The sequence below is a fragment of the Equus asinus genome, chromosome 6 (genome assembly GCF_041296235.1).
Source record: "Equus asinus isolate D_3611 breed Donkey chromosome 6, EquAss-T2T_v2, whole genome shotgun sequence".
In the NCBI taxonomy this organism is placed as follows: domain Eukaryota; kingdom Metazoa; phylum Chordata; class Mammalia; order Perissodactyla; family Equidae; genus Equus; species Equus asinus.
Genome location: NC_091795.1, coordinates 90,323,595 through 90,345,059, shown reverse-complemented (window position 1 = coordinate 90,345,059; position 21,465 = coordinate 90,323,595). Strand labels below are relative to the sequence as shown.

Here is a 21,465-nt window from a genome sequence, read left to right as displayed (position 1 = left end):
TGTTGGCGCCTGAGCTTCTCACATCTCATCTGATTACCACTTTTCTGCCTAGAGGTGGAGCAAGTGGGAGCAAATGTGCAACAATCAGGGTTTCAGGGTGGCAGGAGAGATCTTCTGCTAATTGTTCTTTCACGGGGCTCCTTGGGCCCCAGTTTTGCACTCCAACGGCAAATCCATGTTCACCAAAACAACGCAGAAGGCTTTTCTTCATATATACTCTGACCCTGTAGTTTCAGACTGAAGCCCTCAGCCTGAAAATGCCTAATGCACTTTGAAGGAGAGGCTATAACCATCCAGCCTATCTGCGTGTGTGACTCCCTGCTGCTCCCTACCAGGCTGCTGTTTCCCACTCCCCACTCAGGCAATCAACTACCTTCATTCTCCCAAGGGTTTCTCACGGCTTTTGCTCCACAATTTTACTTGTTTTCTGGCATCTCAAGGATTTAGTACCTGTACTGGGAGAGTAGCCTACAAACTTTTCAGTAGACCTCAATAGTATAACCTCCTCATTTCTATTCTGTGTTCTAATACTATTTATGAAACAAATCCCAAGACCAAATATAAATTAAAGCTCCAAAATGGTAGCACATAGCAATAATGAGTATAATTATTAATGCTAATATTTACATAGGATTTTCTTTATCCTACAGAAAGTTTCAAGTCTCCACATACAATTTTCATTTTCATAGGTGGCAAAAAGAATCCATTCTCTCCTTTTGCCAATGAAGAAAATGACATGGCATAGTGAAATAAGCATGGATAGAGAGAAGTCACCAGCTGGATGACTTTGTGAAGTTACTTAACAACTCTGAACTTGATTGTCTCATCTATAAAATGGCAATAATGATATGTAGCTTTGCATGGTTTTGAGAAACCTAAGAGACAATATATATAAAATACACAAACAAGGGCTTGGTACGAAGCAGGGGCTGCAAACATGAAAGGGATTATGGAATTTACTCAAAGACATACACCAATCACACTTTGACTATATACCTCTGTTATATAATTTACTTTACATAGCATTTTCTTATAAATATTAAATTATAGCTTCCGGAGGGCAGAAACCATGTATACTTTGTGAATTTGTCTTTTCCAGAGCACAGTAGAGTCTCCTGCACAAATCACGTGTAAGCCAGCCATGCCTAGTGGTTAAAGTTCGGCATTCTCATCACTTCAGCGGCCCGGGTTTGTTTCCTGGTCGCAGAACCACACCACCTGTCAGTTGCCATGCTGTGGGAGCGGCGCACAAAGAAGAACGAGAAGAATTTAACAATGAGGACATACAACCACGAACTGGGGTTTTGGGAAGTTAAAAAAAAAAAAAACAGGAGCAAGATTCACAACAGATGTTAGCTCAGGGTGAATCCTTCCCTGCAAAAAAACAGAAAAAGTTAAAAAAAAAATCAAGTGTGGGGTAAAAGGGAGACATGTTGAACAGCAGCAGTAGCTTTCTGTCAGTACTACTGATTTATATTCCAGCTCCCTTACTTAGTAGAGAAGCAACTTGGGGCAAGTTACTTCATATCTCGGTTTCTCCACCTGTAAGAGTTAATAAGCACACCCTCCTCAGGGTTTGTTGTAAAGCGTCAATAAAGCAAGGTATTTGAAAGTACTTTTTTCTCCATTATTATATGAAAGCAAATTGGACCCAGAGCTTACTCTCAAGGAATTAAAAAGGAGTGATTGACAAAGACGTCCGCATACACAACTCACAGAAGGCATCTGAATACAAGCACCACTACAGGCTCACACATTCAGAATGCTGGGAACTCCATGGAGGCAGCAATTAATCCCCTCTCTTGACCCTGGGGTCTCAGTTTCTTCAGATGTAAAACAAAGGAGCATCGCTAGATGATCATCTTTCTAGGACTAAAATCCTACGAACGTGTAAGAATTCAAACATAAAATAAACCCTTATAAATCCCTCCAGGTGTGGAATTAGAGAAGTTCTACATCTCAGCTCATTTATGCCTCCACTAAATATTCAGAACAGATTCCTTTGTTAAAAATATAATTTCAGATCAACAAGCTATAGCCAATAGATTCCTACGTGGTATAAACAACTTTAATTTCTTTTCCTTTATAAAGTAGAAATTGTCTAGTCCCTCTGTGAATAATTTTTATTTCATATTCTCTGTACATCAAATGTGTTCACTTTTCAAAGAAATATTTAAGAACAAATACTTAATATTTCAGTCTTCGGGACGAAACAGGCACAGTGCTAAACAGACATGAACTGAATCTCACTTAATACTAACAATCCTATGGGACAGGCATCTACTAGTATCTTCTGCTTTACAGATGCGTACAGGAGGTGAGCGACTTGACTAAGGCCATTCAATGTAAGGGGCAGGGTGGGGATCTGACTCCCAAGCATAACGGCTCCCAAGAACCTACCTTTTATTTTTGGTATGCAGGGAGGGGTATCTCTTAAAATGATAAGGGTCTTGATGAGACCAGTGTATACCCAACTCCTACCAAATGTAAATAAGACTTGGCATTAGAGTCCCTTTACAAATGATTGACTTTTAATGATGGATTTAATGCTGTCATTCTATATTACATCCACTTGACTTTTTCTCACACATATTCTTCCTCTCATCCCTTTGATACATACACACACATGTGTATAAATACAAACGACCATAGAGGACACACAAAGGTAGGTGTTCAACTAGATATCTGATGTGAGCTGTATTTCTAAGCCTTTCATTTCTTCTTCTCTAATGTTAACAGAGAGAGTTTCAGAATCATGAGCAAGAATACTATTTCCTGGGCCTGCCTGGTAGGATAGTGGTTAAGTTTGCATGCTCCACTTCTGCAGCCTCAGATTTGCAGGGTCAGATCCCACATGTGGACCTAGCACCACTTATCAAGCCATGCAGTGGCAGGTGTCCCACACACAAAGTAGAGGAAGATGGACACAGATATTAGCTCAGGGGCAATCTTCATCAGCAAAAAGAGAATTGGCCATGGATGTTAGCTCAGGCCTAATCTTCCTCACCAAAATAATAATAATAATAATAAAAAGAATACTATTTCCCATTCAATCCCTTGATATACATACACCTCCATTTAAAATTCTGTCCTACAAACACCAGATGATTTCACTCATATGTGGAATATAAACAAGTACTGGGACAAAGAAAACAGTTCAGTGGTTACCGGGGGGGGGGGGGGGGACACTGGGGGGGAAGGGGAGCACTTATGTGGTGACAGACAAGAAATAATGTACAACTGAAATCTCACATTGATGTAAATTATTATGAACTCAAAAAAAAAAATTCTGTCCTAATAAAATGGTGAATAGGGGCATTCTATTAATTCCTTGATGATAGGTTTCTAAGTATCTTCAAGTTTATGGATCATCAGATATTTAAGAGTATAGGAAGATTTTCAATACTTTAATTTACTGTGTAAAACATAATACCAATGAGAAGAAACAACTCACAAAGGCTTCCAAGAAAAAGGAAAATCAGCTATGGGGAAAAAAACAGGAACTGGCATGAAATAACCTGGATTATTGGTCCTTTCCCCCTGAGCTTCAGGTTTTCCATTATTAAAATTGAAGAAATTTCTTCTCTATAGTGCCCTCATAAAGATTAAATGAGACTAGATGGAGGAGCATGTTGTGAGTTCTAGCTCTCTATGCAAATTATTTTCTTCCGATTATCACTACTACTTTCTATCCCTTCCTCAAGGAACTTTACTGGTCATGATTACTTCCAATATTCAATTTAAATTTTAATAAGAATTCTTCCCCTGAGCTTATCACAATTTCTTTCAAAATATTCCAGAGCATCCTCTACTCACTCCAACACTTCATTTCACACCTACGTTCATTCACCCCCAAAGGGTACAACATTAAAGTTTCTAAAGCACTTGAACATGAATTTCATTTGACCATCATCCAATCCAGGGATGTGCACTGGAGGCTGCTGTTCCTGTTTTACAGATGCCTATCTGCGCTTCGGGCATCTTTGGCTGTCATCTTGCAGGGAGGAAGCGAGTCCAGCCTTCTGGCCTCTCGCCTAGCAACCTCACACCTAAAATCTCTAAGTTTTTTGTGTAGAGTACATTCAAACTTCTCTCCCACTTCTTCCCAGCTCAGTTCAATGACACGATCCATGGGTATGAAAGCTTTTAGCCTCTAAGAACCTTCTGAAGGGCTTTTTAGGTAGCTCCAAAATCTTCCAGATTCAGTATTCAAAGTGATATTGCAAAACATCACAGGCTGTGAAAACTAATAACATAAAAAGCCATAAAAATTTAAAAAAGAAAGTGTGTTGAGTTAAATTATTCTATTTTTTCCCCAAAACTTGGCAGTGCAGTTCTTCAGGGGGGTGAATAAAATATGATTTCTTTAGATAATATGGTCAAGTCTCTGTAAAAACAAAATATGCATAAATATTCATGACAACAGAATGCTCCATGACTTAATCTACTGCTTACTAGTAAAGGTAACAAATCCATTCTGGTTTAATAGCCTCTATTTCTTGGTAATATTGTTTGGAAAGTTTTAAACAGGTGGTGTGTTTCCCCTCTAGGGTTGTTATTTGCTTGAGATAATTTTCTACTTAGTATTTTCAATTAGTAGCTTAAAAAAACACATTTTAGAAATAGTTTACCATAAAGTTTTGAATTTCATCCCCTGCTGGGTTTGCTTCTCTAGCATATAAAACTAAAAGACATGTTTCCATTTTTAACTGGTTTTATCTTCTGAAACTTTTTCAAAAGAATGCTAGAAGTCACACTTCAAGAGGCATTTACTAAAATTATAAAGGTAAGAGACAAGCGAAAAAAGATCAAGGTACAGAACGATGTGTATAGCTCACTCACATTTGTATTAAAACTATTATGTAAATATATATATCCATAAACTATTTCTGGAAGGATACAAAATCGAACACTGACTTTTTATTGTACACCATTTTCACTGTTTGAATTTTTTGGCCATGTGTGTATTGTTTTACTAGGACAAATACTAGAAGAAAAGATTCTCTCCCACTGACCATTTGCCAATCATCATTGTGTATCACTAAAAAGAAAAATAAAGGCAAGGGGGACTACAGCAAAGAGAGTCTCGGAGAGGTGCCAAGCTCCAGGAGCCTGTGCCGCCTGGCTCAGGATGGTGCTTCCCTTCAAGATGCACAGGGCTTTTGTCAGAAATAACTCCACAAATTATATCAATACTTTTATTCAAACCTAGCAATCTACCTAAATTATCATTCCCGCAGCTCAGAATTACAGGAGGTGGAAAGAGAAAATGTGAAAAGACCGTGGTAATAGAAACAAGTTGAACTGACAGCTGAGTGAAAGCTAAGCTTCACTGAGTGTTGTTATGTGTAGGCAACAAATTGAAACCACTTTGATTTCAATTCCAGGGTGATTCATCGGGAGTCTGCCATATTTAATTCCAAACTCAACAGTGCTGTTTTATGCAGATGAAGATGCTGCAGAGACTCAAATAAGGAGCCATTAGGTAGTCAGTGGAAGACTCCCATGTACTTAAAACATCCAGCCATTGTGCCCACCCGTGATTCCCTCAAATCCAAGAGCCAGGACTCAACTGGCAAAACTGAAGCCTGAAGGCTGTGCTAACCCACAGCAGTTGAAATGATTCCTGAACTGATTCACACGGCAGTAAAAAGTCCCGAGGAACTACAGCGGGTGAGGTCCTGGGGATTCAGAGGTAGATGGGATTCCTGTCCTCAAATAAGATCACCACGTGGAGAACAGACAGATGTGCGTTAGTTACAAGGCCCCGAAAGAACTGCTCCAAAGGGCGTCTGCACAAGAGCAGAGAGGGACGGAGGAGGCCGACGCCTGCCGAGGAGACAGACAGGGCTTCACCCGAGGCTCTTTTGAGCTTAGACTTATCTGCGGATGGTGGGAAGAATAAGGAGGTATTTCAGGCAGGGGATTCTATCTGCACAGGCACAGAGGTGTGAAAAAGGATGTTAAAGTGAGAGAAATATAAATTCCGAACAGCTAGAACATAAACTTCAAGACAGCTAGTGTCAGGATCATGGCTGACAGGGTATGGAAGAACCAGCCAGTTCCCTGAGGGTCTTCCCTCTTATATATAGGAGCTTAGATTTCACCCAGTGGCCATAGCAGAACACATGAAAACGTCCTGCTGGGAACGACTCCTTAAACCCGAATGCCAGTGATCACTCAGGTCCCAACACAGTGACTGGCTTCTGAAACACAGCTAGAGCAGCAGCATGTCCAAGCATAAAAGGCAGGTAAAACCTGGAAGCAGAAGCGCTAAGTGACAGGATGTCACTGTCTACCAGAGCCACGCTGAGTAAGTAACCAAATTGCTCTGAGTCTTATCTTCTGCCAAGAAGATTCCTCTTCTGCAAAATGGGGTTGTTCAAAGGATCAAATGGCAGAATGAATGTGAAAGGTACAGCCAATGTCTTTTTAGAGTTAGTCTGATCTTTCGACTGTTCATTGCCAAGTCCCATAAACAAGCCCCTAAGCTGACTGTTGCTGCCACATCCCTCCCTGACACCTTCTTAGCCAGATGGAAGAGACTCTACCCAGTCACAATGAAGTCTGGCCACAGACTGCATTTCTATCTTTTTCCTCAGGAATCATATGACTAACTCTTCTACGCCCTGAATTATATAGAGTAAAATTTCAACACTATCTCAAGTACTCTGTGAAACACTATCACAGTACCTATGACAGGCACCGTGACACTTCAACACTTTGTTACTGCCATTCCCTGCCTGGATGCTCTTCCCTTACACATCTGCACGGTGCTGCGCTCGTCCTTTTGTCTGTATTCAAAGGTCACCTTCTCAACGGAGGCCTTCTCTGGGTCTGTTTAAATTGTACTCTTCACACACACACACAGACACATACTCATTTTTCATAGCTCTTATCACCATCTAACATAGTCTATGTTTCCTTTATTTATTTTGTTTATGGTGCCCCTTCCCCAATAGAATGTAAGTCCCAAAGGGGCAGGAGTTTGTTCAAAATACTTTGTTCACTACTGTTTCTCCAGGCTCTGGAACACTGCCTGGCATAAGGTAGTCACCCAATAAATATTTGATAAACACACACACATAATTCAATTATTTCATATGTACTGAAGAACATTCATTAATTTTTAGTAACCTACCCAGTGAACTTTGTTTCCTACCCTTTATACGCAGGCCCTGCTCTAAGCACTGGGGAATCCAATAAATACAACACAGACACCGGCCTCAAATAGCTCATCTAGTGAGATGAAAAGTATACAAATCGAAAGAACAGAGTATAAGTGCTATGACTGACATGAGTACAGGGCGGTACAAAAGCACAAGAAGTAGCACCCAACACAGCTTGGGGGCACCACAGAATGGTGGCAGGTGGCAGGAACCAAGCCTGGGTGAGGTAACACCTGAACCAAGTAGCTGAGCAAAGACACGGAGAGGGAAAACATTACTGGCAAAGATCCGACAAGCCTGAAGACCCATCTGAAGACAAGGAAACAGAGAACATGCAGGGTGCTCGAGAAATTTCAGTGGCTTGGTATGGCTGGAGCAAAGGAAGATGAAGTTGGAGAAAAACAAGCCAGAGGCCAGATGATGAGGGACGTGCATACCTTGCTGGGGCAATAGGGAATCAGAGAGATTTCAGTCAGAAGGAAGGATGACTAGACCTCCATTTTAGACAGCCTACTCTGACAGATGCTTGGAAAAAGATACAAAAGCAACAAAAATAAAGATAGGGTGATGTTTAAGAGGCTATTACAGCAATTTAGAGGAAAAACTATGAAAGATTGAATTAAGGTGAGGACATGGAGTAGACAGGAGAAAAGAACTTGAGAGGTGCTAAACTCTCCCCTCCTCACTCTTAACACGTCTGTCTGGAAGAGTTTCAGGATGTCTATGCATCTTGAAGTGGAAAAAAAACCATGGACACTTTCTAACTCTTCATTTCAGCTTTCAGACTAACAACCAAATGCTTTCCACAGAGTTGCCAAGAAGTCCCTGGACAGCTAGCTGGCTCATGATCTGCCTCATGCCATCTTAATGCTATTGGAGGGCACATCTGTTTCTGTCAGGAGCAGCTGAGAAGTTAGATACCATGTGTTGAGGAACCACCACTGGGCCACACAGACTTTACTGGTTTCTATTTCCATTAGGATACAATGCTGCTTCCTGAAGCAAAGACTCCGAACAGCATAAGGCAGCTGGGCCCAGAAAGAGAACGGGAACAGGTGTCAGGAACCACGCCACACAGCAGGTGAATAGTCTAACAACCAGAATCAGAGGCCAAGGGCTAGGGCGAGACAGGAGAGCTGCGAGGGACATCTTCAAAGGGAGGGACAGATTGACAGGACATGATGACAGGAACAAGACCAAGAGTTAAAGGGCAGTGACAGTGGGTTGACACACTTGGAAGGAAGCAACAGAAATTGAGGTAAAGGGTAAAAAAGGGCAGGAATCAAGCCTTGTTATTCTTCATACTCCAATGCCACATTCTATGTCCTTCATAGCAGGCACTCAATAAATGCTGAATCGATGAAAGGAAACACAAAACATAAGACATGGAAACAAAAAACTCACACTTTCTATCAAGTGAAAAGAACTGCTGGAACACAGAAGAAAGCAAGATGGACACACTTTTACTTCTAAACCTTATCTTTCAATGTTCTACTTTATCTCTTTGCATGCTTTAGTTGTGGAAACCTTAAACAGAGTTTCTTATAAAGTGCCTGTGGTATCTAAGTTAGGAAACAGTGATAGCCAGACACAAAAGTTGGGATGGAATTTAATGGTTTTCTCCTAACTTATCTCTCTCACAAACAGTACATGATTTGAGACAATTTTTGATACAAAGTGATTTACTATCAGAGAGATGAGGAAAAATATGTTGTTTTTTATACTAGAATTTTCCTCCAGGAAGACTACTTTGGTTTTGAGGAAATGAGACTGAAGATTACAGGCCAAACTGTGGCTTACAGCAAGACCTTGGCTTTCTTAAAAGTTTTAACTTGTAGTCTGTCTTGTATCGTTTTCAGGCCTCTTGTTCACAGCTCCTCTAATCCACGTCTGTGTCACTGTCTTACATGGATTTACAGTTAGTGGTGAGTTCACTGTGGTCGGACAGCATGCTAGGAGACGGTGGCACCCCCGAGGTGCTCACAGCAGTCTAGTCATAGACCAGCTGACTGACTGAGTGGCCTGTCCATCCTCTGTGTTCATGAAACCGAAGCACAGTAGTGGGCATATAGTAAGACCTTAATACAGACTGCACACGTGGAAGCGAAAGAGAGAGATCCCATCTCAGCACTTGAATCCCATTGCAACGGTATCCAATTAGAAACCTCAGTCAAACACAGTTTGAGGACACACTTGACTTGTTGGGAAAAAAAAATCCAAGTTTGTAACAAGGCGCAATGCTTTCTGGTCAAAGAAAGCTTCACCATGTTTCAACATATTTGGAGTTTTGGAGCAAATTATTTGGTACCTGTGGTCATACACAGAACTAATAAAAGGATAAGGGTATCTAGAAGCAGATATCAGCAAGCATACCATAAACACTCTTTACCAGCCATCCAACTGAATATAATAAGAAGGATGTTAAATACACTGTTCCAAAAATAAACCTGCCACACTTTCACCAACATAATCACTTCATTTCCTCAATTCATAACACAGTAGGTCAATTTCTAATCTCACATAAAAACACACCAGAGATATAAAAACAAAACAAAGGACAATCACTAGAGTATACTAAAGTAGCTGTACAAAGCAGCAGTGGCTATCAAAAGCAAAATTCATAATTCCCCAAATAAAGTATACTTTACATTAACTGGCTAAAAATAAAACATTCCTCTTTGTTGGCCAAATGTCATCATAACAGAACGATGCCTAAGAATAATACACACCTAATAATGATGCTGCCCTGGGATATTAACCTGTGCTGAGATGGTGCCCCCACTTCCCTTCTTCTTTTTAAATAAAAATTGATGAATGAAAGCCATAGATTTTGCCACAAGAATTTTTCACCCACTTACAGTTTCTTGGATGTGTTTCACATGGCTGAGGCACCTCGAACTTTGATACACATGTGAAATTATTTCTTCACAGTCTGCTTTGGGTCAGGAGAGGAAGAATCCTGCCTCGATAAAATCTGGACCTTGGATTTGTACATATGGTGCAACTGAAAGTCTGATTTATTTGCTTATCTATTCTTAAAGTGGTAAATCTCTTAAAATGATCCAGTACAAAAAGTAGACAGTTAAAACTGGTCTATTCAAGTAAACCTGGAGGGCTTTGATTTTCCAGTGGCATCCATAATATCTTGGTGTGCACAAAAGAAGGTACATGTAGGGGCCAGCCCTGTCGCCTAGAGGTTAAGTTTGGTGCCCTCTGCTTCGGCAGCCCAGGTTTGGTTCCCCAGCACAGACCTATACCATTCGTCAAGTCATGCTGTGGCAGCATCCCACATACAAAATAGGGAACATTGGCACAGATGTTAGCTCAGGGTGAATCTTCCTCAAGCAAAAATAGGAAGACTAGCAACAGATGTTAGCTCAGGGCGAATCTTCCTCAGGAAAAAAAAAAAAAGGCACATGTAACTTGAGGCATACTTAGGTGCTTATGCTCAGAAATTAAACAGAAAGTTATATAAAAGTCGTCTGAAGCTTGGTGGCAAGTAGGTCTAATATATTTCAACATTTCATCTGTATCATTACTACTTTCATATCTCTGACTTAAAAATAAATAAAAGTATAGCATTGTTCAAAGAATTACTTGCCTACTGTCCTAAATTAGACAAAACCATATTCCTTTTGGGCAGTGAATTAAAAAGCCAATTCTCCATTTCGCCTCTCCTATTACTTTAGCCTTTCCCAAGAACTTTGTAAAACAAAGCAAATGAAAGAAAAGTTAGAGGAAGAATCATCATTCGCAATAAATATCAGAAACTCTACCTCTTACTGATGCCTGGAAAAGCAACTACATCTAACACAGAAAAAGGCAAGGGCTGTCAGCCACTGGGAATGCATTCTGGATACAAAGTGGATCAGCCTCTCCAAAGAGGTAAACACGTGTTCCAACTATTACAGAAAAGCTTTAACTCCGCGCATTAATAAAATGGAAACCACGAGGACTCACTCTGTAAAGAGGATGGCACTGGTCCCTGAAACACGGAGCTAATCTGGCATAGATCTGCAGGCTATAGTAATACGTTGCCAGCTGGAGAGATAAAGCGGAGTGGGACTGCTTTTCAAAGCACTTGTTCGCATCTAACACCTGGGAGGGAAAAGGATAGAATGAACTCAGCTGAAAGGAAATTAACAAGATCATCACAAACCCTTACATTTCTAGTCGTTACTGTAGAACTTTGGTTCAAAGTTTCCATCATATCAACTACATGACTACATGTAGTTTAATATGGCTACATTAAAATTTAGAAGACACTAGAAAGGCACATCGCATGCATGTAAAAGCAGATTTAAAATCAACATTTTGGCTAACATTGTAGGATTTATTCTCTGAATACTAATCAGTCTTTTCACCACCCAAGAGCTATCAGAAGGCCATGAAACAAACAAACATACATACATATATATAAGTGTACATGTATGTATGCATGTACGTGAGTATATACGTATACAAAACAAACAGTTCTACTGATGAAAATCCCTGATAGAGATTTTTAGTGTCTTCATTTTTAAGTCCTTTTTTCCTGGTAGGGGTAAACTTACCTGTGGTAAGGCAAGGAGATAAGCGAGAGCCAGGGTCATGTCATTTGGTAAAGCATCACTTGCTAGCTGCAAGAGAACTAAATGCAGGAAAAAAATCACATTATTTTACTTGAGGATTCATATGACATTCATAGTTACTAAGTCCCATGTTTTTAGTCCTATATAATTTCAACAGATAATTAGCTTCAGAAGACTCTTTAAGGCCCTTTATGAAAGTCTTATTAGTACCAATGAAATACAGATCACAAGAAACTATGGTAAATCATAACCTTGCCTTAACTTAGAGGAATTACGCTGTTTGGTACTTAAACATAATGAAATCCTGCTAATGCAGCTGCAAAGTTTAAGTACAGACAGATCAGTGAGGACAGTTTCTTACAGCTTATCTTTTGGTTTTAAAGATCCAGGCCATGCAATAAAATTATGCATATCGATAACAGGGAATGTGGATGATGACCATGTGAGTACTGAAGATCAGACCAACAAAATAGCTCTGTGAGTGCAAATATAGGATAAATTATTTGACTACTACAGTGATGATAATACGGTTTTGTTTCTTCCAAGAACACCCCTCTTCATCACACTCCACAAAAAAAGATTTGATTTGCTTTGATTATAAATCTTAAAATATTCCAACCATTAACAACATTTTCATAATAAAATTTCACATGAGCAACAATCTGTCAATGTCATAGCTTTAATAAGAGAGAGTACATTGCCAAAAAAGTCTGTGTTTACATGCAGTTTGTATTAACAAGGAGGCATTTCATTCATTTAGGTCTTAGGGACAAATACCAGGTAGTCACATGTAATCACAACATAAATCCTTTATTTTTAAAGAACACAGACTCTCATGATCTGCATTAATGAACGACAACAGTTTGTGGATAACCCAAAGGAAATGATATTTGACTTTGCAAATATACTATATAATTTTTTTCCAGAAGATTTACCTTCCTAATTGTGTCTTACTTGGACTAAAATTTAAGTCATTTGTAGAATCTGGCTTAGCTGACAGTCTGGGCAGTGGAGATGGTGGTGGGGTAAGGAGCAACACATAAGTGGGTGAAGTCTGAGAGTGTGACCTAGAATTCAAAATCTCCTGTGGATGATTCATGGAGGAAACAACAGAGCTTTCTCGACTGGGTCTACAGAGAGAATACTGGTTCTCTAAATACTCATTTCCTATGTGTTCTCCAAACTTATGAACCAAATTGGTCCACCAGTCAGCCTCAGGCCTCCCAAGGAACCGTATCATGTTAGAGATGTCTTCTAATCAAAAGCTACTCATTTCAAGGCCCATTTCCAAATTCACATATCAACTATCAATGAGAACTTTGTCTGAAACAGACATTGCCCTAAGATAAAAATCAGAGTCCCTGCCTTTTGCAAATAAACACGCTAAGGCAAGAGGAAGTCTCCGAATAAATAATTTAAAAATACAATGCAAAAGATCCACAAATTTTGGGCAAATAATTATGAGAGCCAAGAAGAGGTATAAGATTGCTAAATGTACCCCAGAAGACTACTAAAACTGAAGAATGAAGGGGTTAAGCTATACATTTAGACACCAGAAGATAAAGCAAGAAAAAGCATATAAGCATGTAAACTTAATCTGCTGAAAAATCTGGACTATTTGAGAAAGATTTACTTACAAGTCTAGAAATTACATACTACATACATACATACACACACACACACACACACAAACCAGGGCTGTCATTTTGACTTATGTCTGCCTTATGTATTCTATCACGCAATACCTGCCCAACAGTCCTTCAGGACAGTTATTTTCAAGAAAAAATATCCAATTATTTCATATACTAGTAGTTCTTCCCTGTTAATTTTCTTTCTTATATAGTCTCTTAGAAGGTGACCTACAATTGCAACCTCATCTAGTTTTTTTCCACTCTCACGTTAATTTTCTTCAGATATTGCCCTTCCTTACGCACAAAGGAAGGCAACTTCCAAGCAAGCATATCCCAATCCACTCATCAAAATTTGCCCAGCCTCTTCAAAGGAATCCCTCAGGAGCCCTTACTTCAGGTGCGTGGCTGTTGCTCCAGCCATTGGAGGACCTTCCTCCTAGAGGAGTGGTGGAGGCCACTCTAAGGCCTACGTGAGAAAATCAGTCCCTTTGCGGACCATCTGCCAGTCACATCTAATTTTTTTTTTATCATAACATCGACTCACTCATTCATTTCATTTAATGTGCATTTGGCTGTTTCCAAAACCAAAAGACACTCAAGGGATGAAACTGTGCTACCACTGAAGATATTACAAAGAATATGCTACAGACCCTGAAGGAAATTCCAAAACAAAAACAACCTAACAAAAAACAAAAACAAGAAAAAAGAGCAATGATGACAGTTGGAATAAATGCACATCTTTGAAGGGGAGAATCTTCATCTGAATACATATGTTCCAGTAGGTTTATTTTTAAAATAATTACATTATTTCATAGATTCGGTTCACAAGATGGTCACTAGAATTTCTTGAACATATATAATTGAATATAAAGCTTATAGCAGAAAGGGAAAACAAATGGTTAACTTCCATGAGCTCAAAGCAGCGACAAAAATCACCCCCCCCCCCCCGAGAGGAATCCAAAGGAGCATCATCGTTATTTTGACCAAGCAGTGAATCATCCTAAAATGCAAATGTTTGTTCCTAGTGAATAACATATGCATAGACTTTATTTCATCTATACAAATGTATTAATTTTTTTTAAATCCTCTGTATGTTATGTTGCTTTGACATCTTGGGCGTCTTGCTAATCCTGGAGAGACTGCCCCTCCCAGGGCCAGCTAATTCCTACAGATAGCAAACAACCTGCCTGTAAGCAAGCCTCTGATACGCAAAGCAACCAATTCAAAGCCAATGGGTCAGGCTTCCCTTAACTACTGGGATACATCCTTTTTTTTCCCCAATTATTTTACTGAGGTCATAACGGTTTACAGCATTGCATAACTTCAGGTGTACATTATTATTTATCAGTTTCTTTATAGACTGCATCGTCCTCACCACCAACAGTCCAATTTTTATCCGTCACCATATAAATGTGCCCCTTAACTCCTTTCACCACCCCCCTGACCCCCTTCCCCTTTGGTAACCACTAATCTGTTTTCTTTATCCATGTGTTTATCTCGCACATATGAGTGAAATCATATGGTGTTTATCTTTCTCTGTCTGGCTTATTTCGCTTAACGAATTACCCTCAGTGTCCATCCACGTTGTGGCAAATGGGATGATTTTGTCTTTTTTATGGCTGACTAGCATTCCATTGTACATATATACCACATCTTCTTTATCCACTCATCAGTTGATGGGCACTTGGGTTGCTTCCATGTCTTGGCTATTGTAAATAATGCTGCGATGAACATAGGGGTGCATAAGTCTCTTTGAATTGTTGATTCCAAGTTCTTTGGATAAATACCCAGTAGTGGGGAGGCTGGATCATATGGTGTTTCTATTTTTAATTTTTTGAGAAGTCTCCATACTGTTTTCCATAGTGGCTGCACCAGTTTGCATTCTCACCAGCAGTGTAGGGGGTTCCTTTTTCTCCACATCCTCTTCAACATTTGTTATTTTTTGTCTTGGTAATTATAGCCATTCTGACAGGTTTAAGGTGATATCTCAATATAGTTTTGATTTGCATTTCCCTAATAATTAGTGATGTTGAACATCTTTTCATGTGCCTGTTGGCCATTTGTATATCTTCTTTGGAAAAATATTCATGCATATCCTCTGCCCATTTTTTGATCAGGTTGTTTATTTTTTGTTGAGTTGTGTGAATTCTTTATATACTTTGGAAATTAACCCCTTGTCGGACATATGATTCGCAAATATTTTCTCCCAGTTGTTGGGTTGTCTTTTCATTTTGTTCATGGTCTCCTTTGCCTTGCAGAAGCTCTTTAATCTGATGTAGTCCCATTTGTTTATTTTTGATTGTTTATTTCCCACGCCTGAGTAGACGTGGAATTGGAAAAGATACTGCTAAGACTGACATCAGAGTGCTCTGCCTATATTAGCTTGTAGAAGTTCCATGGTTTCAGGTCTTACATTCAAATCTTAATCCATTTTGAGTTAATTTTTGTGTATGGTGTAAGATAATGTCTACTTTTATTCTTTTGCATGTGGCAGTCTAGTTTTCCCAATACCATTTATTGAAGAGACTTTCCTTTCTCCATTGTATGTTCTTGGCTTCTTTGCCAAAGATTAGCTGTCCACAGATGTATCGTTTTATTTCTGGGCTTTCAATTCTGTTCCATTGATCTGTGTATCTGTTTCTGTGCCAGTACCATGCTGTTGTGATTACTATAGCTTTGTAGTATATTTTGAAGTCAGGGATTGTGGTGCCTCCAGCTTTGCTCTTTTCTCTTAGGATTGCTTTGGCTATTCAGGGTCTTTTGTTGTTCCATATGAACTTTAGGATTCTTTGTTCTATTTCTGGGAAGAATGTCATTGGGATTCTGATTGGGATTGCACTGAATCTGTAGATTGCTTTTGGTAATATGGACATTTTAACTATGTTTATTCTTCCAATCCTTGTGTATGGAATATCTTTCCATTTCTTTATGTCATCATCAATTTCTTTCAATAATGCCTTATACTTTTCAGTGCACAGGTCTTCCACCTCCATGGTTAAATTTATTCCTAGATTATTTTATTCTTTTTGTTGCAATTACAAATGGGGTTGTATTCTCGAGTTCTCTTTCTGCTAGTTCTTTATTAGCGTATAGAAATGCAACTGATTTTTGTAAGCTGAATTTGTACCCTGCAACTTTGCTGTAGTTGTTGATTATTTCTAATAGTCCTCTGATGGATTCTTTAGGGTTTTCTATACAAAGGATCATGTCGTTCACAAACAGCGAGAGTTTCACTTCTTCCTTTCCTATTTGGATACCTCTTATTTCTTTTTCTTGACTAATTGCCCTGGGCAAAACCTCCAGTACTACGTAGATAGAAGTAGCAAGAGCAGGCACTCTTGTCTTGTTCCTGTTCTCAGAGGGATGACTCAATTTTTCCCCATTGAGTATGAAGTTGGCTGTGGGTTTGTCATCTATGGCCTTTATTATGTTGAAGTACTTTCCTTCTATACCCATTTTATTGAGAGTTTTTATCATAAATGGATGTTGGATCTTGTCAAATGCTTTCTCTGCATCTATTGAGACAATCATGTGATTTTTATTCCTCATTCGGTTAATATGGTGCATCACATTGATCGATTTGCGGATGCAGAACCATCCCTGCGTCCCTGGTATAAATCTCACTTGATCATGGTGTATGATCCTTTAATGTACTGCTGTATTCAGTTTGCCAATATTTTGTCGAGGATTTTTGCATCTAGGTTCATCAGCAATATTGGCCTGTAATTTTCCTTCTTTGTGCTGTCCTTGTCTGGTTTTGGTATCAGGGTGATGTCGGCCTCATAAAATGAGTTAGGAAGCGTTCCATCTTCTTCATTCTGAGAAATGTATTGTTGGGCAAACATCAGAGTGTACTAACACAAACCTAGATGGTTTAGCCTACTCCACACCTAGGCTACATGGTACTAATCTTATGGGATCACCATTGTATCTGCGGTCTGTCATTAACCAAAATGTCTTACGTAGCGCATGACTGCACTCTGAACCACCTCCTCTCTCTGGCTTTTACACTCCAGAAGCAGTATTTTTCTGCCTTAATCACCCCAGGGCCAATTACTGGACCACCAGAGAACACTCCTATAGCCCAAAGTCCACCAAAGTTACCCAAACTATTCATCATAAGCTTGTTCAAGCTTGCCTACTCCTTTCCACAAAAACCACAACAAAGGCTTTTGCTCATGCTTTTGAACAACAACTAAAACAACATCTGTAAATATACAATGAATCTCTGCCCTACAAAATCAGACAGGATAATACAGAGGGAAGGAAACCATCTTCAGAACCAGAAAGTTCTGGGGCCAAAACTCAGATCCACCACTGATTTACTGCATGACTCTGTGTCCTGGAATTCAGAATTTTTTGGACTTTCAGGAAGTTATGCTGTACATATGTCGCATATTACATGATACCCTCAGCATGGTCTGAGAACACCCAACAATCAAAGACATTAACATTTCCACCGCAACACATATGACTGCTCAGAGTAAATGGCATAAGCAAAGATTATAAATAACCTCATGTCAGTTTAGTTCAGGTTCTGATGCCAAATAAGTTACAAAAAGTCCTTCTGGTTTTCAAAGCATTTTTGATTTTAGATTTGAGCCTTAATTTTCCTCGCATGTAAATTAGCATTAAATGAGGCAAAGTATGCAAAGTGGGCATCTCTCTAGTACACAGAAAGCACCTAGGAAGTTCCCCTCCCCCCTCTATGAACGACAGGCTTGAGGAAACAAATGATTTTCTTTGATTAGGACACATTTTGATTTCCCCTTGAAAATGATGGATAATAGGTTCTTCCATTAATAACTGCCACAGCGGTAATAGAAGCAATTACTTCTATTTTATATAGATTATAATTATTAATGAATTAACAACTGCATTTAAGCAGGTAATTTCAGTAAAAAGAAAACAGCAGACTTAAACAGTCCCACCTGATGCACTTCTGCCACCATTCTTACCGTTGTTCAGCTTCTGCTCACTGAGCACTCTACAATTATTTGAATTAGTTACTCCTCACAACAACTCTATGGAAGAAGTTATCTATTGTCCTCAGTTTACAAGAGGGGATTCAGAATTACAAAAAGTCCTTCTTTTCTATTTGCCATGTGCCAGCATATAAACAAATCACTCCAGTCTTAGGAAAAAAAGTTCTTCCCTTGAGAGCTCTCTACTCTAACAAATTCAATAGTCCCCTCCTTGTTTGCATCACTAAACTTCTTAAATGAGTGGTTGTCCCCTACTGCATCCATTACCTTGACACCCATTCTTTCCTCAAGTCCCTAGAAGCTGGCTTCCATGCCTGTGTCCCAACTGATACACCTTCAAAGGTCACCAAATCCATTCGTCTCTTCTCTCAAATTTCTCTGTAGTACTAGGCACTTTGGCTTCAGGGTCACCATGTTCCCCAGCATCTGTTCCTCAAATGATCCCCCTCTGTGTGGGTGTCACCAGATCCTCTTCTCCTCTTTGATTGCTCAGTGTGGGTATTAGTCAGGTTACTTCACCACTATCTGCGTCAAAAAATAAGTTGAATTTGGTAGATGGAGAGGGGGTGGAGAGAAATATTTATAGCAAGTATGGTAAAATATTAACTGTAGAATCTAGGTGGAGGGTATATAGGAATTCACTGTAGAATTTTCTCAACTTTTCTGTGCAGTTAAAAATTTTCTTAATAAAATATTAGAGGAAGGAAAGAGAAAAAGCTGTCTCTGATAACCGTGGCAAATGCTCAAGCTGTCAGTTATTTATTTCCCAGAAAGGTACTTCTGGACGAGTTATATATGCCTCGTCTCCAGCACTCAGGCAGCTGAGTTTCTGGCCACACAAAGTCCACGACCTCCCAGTTGCTCCAAGTCTAGGAACATGGCCAGGGTGCAGTATATCACCATCCCACACGTCCCCACGTTGCAAGGAAAGGGATTTTCTCTCTTCCCTAATCCCTAACACAACTGTGTTACTGTGCTACTCACGTTACACACACATGTAACACTCATGTGTTAACTCAGAACATCTTTTTCTCCCACAACTGGATCACAGTTCATGAATCTCTACAACCCAAGTGCCCAGCTCAGAGCCACTCCTGACTAACAAGTGAATCGTTAAAGCAAACTGATGGGGAAGGGGTGGACATCAGTCCCCACTCCACCCCTGGGCATCTAAACTTCCTTGGCAGCCCTCACTGAGCCTCAAGGATTCTTACAAAGTGGAAATCAAATCCCACATATAGGAAGCTTCTCAGTGTTTGGATCAGCAGACCATCTGAAGCAACATTTGACAAAATTATGTAAGTGAGAATCTGAAGTAGACTGATTCCACTATTCCACAGGTATATGTCATTCTGGCTGCAGACTGAGTCACAGTGATTCCAGATTAACATTCAAGATATATTAAAAAATAAATAAATAAAATAAAAGACCTGCCCTACATTTAGTAGTGTGTATGAATTCAATTTGCAGTGCCTGTTTTCAAACCTTGACTACGATGCATTTTCTAAACAAGTTATACAGCAAAATCAGATTAAATCTATGCCTAAGCCTCCAAGTACTAATTCCGTACAAAACAAGTGCCTCTGGAAAGTACTCTATGATAAATTTAATTCCAGAACCAAATTCACAGAGGACCATATTATTGATTTGGAAATCATCAGCCATTAAATCATTCATTTAGCTAAATAAATAATGATCAATTTTATTCAGCTAGTCTCCATAAAATGTTTTCATCAACTTTATTAAAAAATTCTGAAAAGTCAGATCACGTTGGGAAGTTTAATTTGTACTATGACCTACTTCTGAACCAAAGTTAGGAGTCACATTTTTACAATTTTTAATTTGAGTCATTTAACCTATATCATTCCTCAATTCTGCTGAGTTTCTGACAAATATTTGATATTATAAAATAGCCAAAAATATCTGTTTCAGATACATTAGCATCATCAAGAGATAGAAGTGTGATAGTATTTATGAAAATACTTAAATTACAAACTCAAACGTAAAGAATGATTATTATTAAAACCAGTTCTACATTTTAAAAACTTCCATGCTTAATACACACAGTAGGTGCTCTTGAATGTTTTTCCCATTCAATTCAAAAATATTTGCGTTTTTAAAAAATACTTTAATGGACATGGATTCTTTCCTTTGGTGGGATATTAAAATCTGAATGTCATGAAAGACAACTTGAAGAGACAGAGGGGCAGAAAGAACATCCCTACAGACCTGCTAAAATCTCACCTACACCACTAAAATAACAGCACACCCGCCCCTGGGAACTCGAGGAGAGTCACCAAGAGCAGAGATCCTCAGTGTCTGTCCCAATGTCTGTTATGTACACACCGTGCTGACTCTCATCATTATGAAGAGACACTGATTTTGCACCCAGCATAGAGAAAACCCTCACAGCCCTAGTAATAGTGTTAGAAATAGATAAGGCACTCAGAGTTTGACCCTCAAGTTGAAGAGACTAGACACAGACATAAAAGGTATAGCTGGCCTTGCCAGGACACCAGGTGAGAGGCTCAGGAAGCCAGTGTATCAGAGTTTGAAGAACAGACATATGATAGTTGGGGAGAATCTAACACCTTCAGTGAAACTTCCACAGGGTCTTAACCATAGTTTCACAAATGAATTGCCTGAGGAACTCTAAAAGATATTTGCTGCATGGGCCCCACTTCAGAGATTCTGAAATAAATGGTCCACAGTGGATCCCAGGCTTCAGTATTTCTTAAAAATTCCCTACTGTGTCCCCAGGATGGAGAATGACAGCAGCAGGCCTTGAAAACAAGGGGGAATAATAACTGGATCAACCAAAACGCAAGATGATGGCAAGGAAGTTAATGCAGGCCAAGGACTAGTCTAAGAAAAGGTGCACAAGAGAGGGCCCCATCCTCATCACTGGAGAGCAGCAGTCCAGTGATGGACCACAGAAGCTGTTATGTCCATCTCATTGATAAGGAAATGGAAGTAAAGAAAACCTGAATAATATTCTTCAGCTTGAACGCCTGTCACTTTCAGTAGAGGGTTCATTTAAAACGTTTAACTTAGCACATAGGCCTTGCATTTCCTCGCAGCCTACTACTGCCTCATTTCTTCACTGGTT

The 21,465-nt window shown here is 39.4% G+C and overlaps 1 protein-coding gene across 3 annotated transcripts in view; it reads right to left on the bottom strand.

Annotated features, from left to right (window-relative positions):
* NBAS (NBAS subunit of NRZ tethering complex) overlaps positions 1 to 21,465 on the bottom strand; it is a 335,592-nt gene that overhangs the window by 110,234 nt on the left and 203,893 nt on the right. For all 3 annotated transcript variants that reach the window (XM_014848079.3, XM_070512577.1, XM_070512578.1), the window contains exons 39-40: positions 11,723 to 11,799; positions 11,130 to 11,267 (exon numbers count right to left, since the gene is read on the bottom strand). In XM_014848079.3, the coding sequence (XP_014703565.2) occupies positions 11,130 to 11,267; positions 11,723 to 11,799 (215 nt within the window). The remainder of the gene's footprint in view (positions 1 to 11,129; positions 11,268 to 11,722; positions 11,800 to 21,465) is intronic.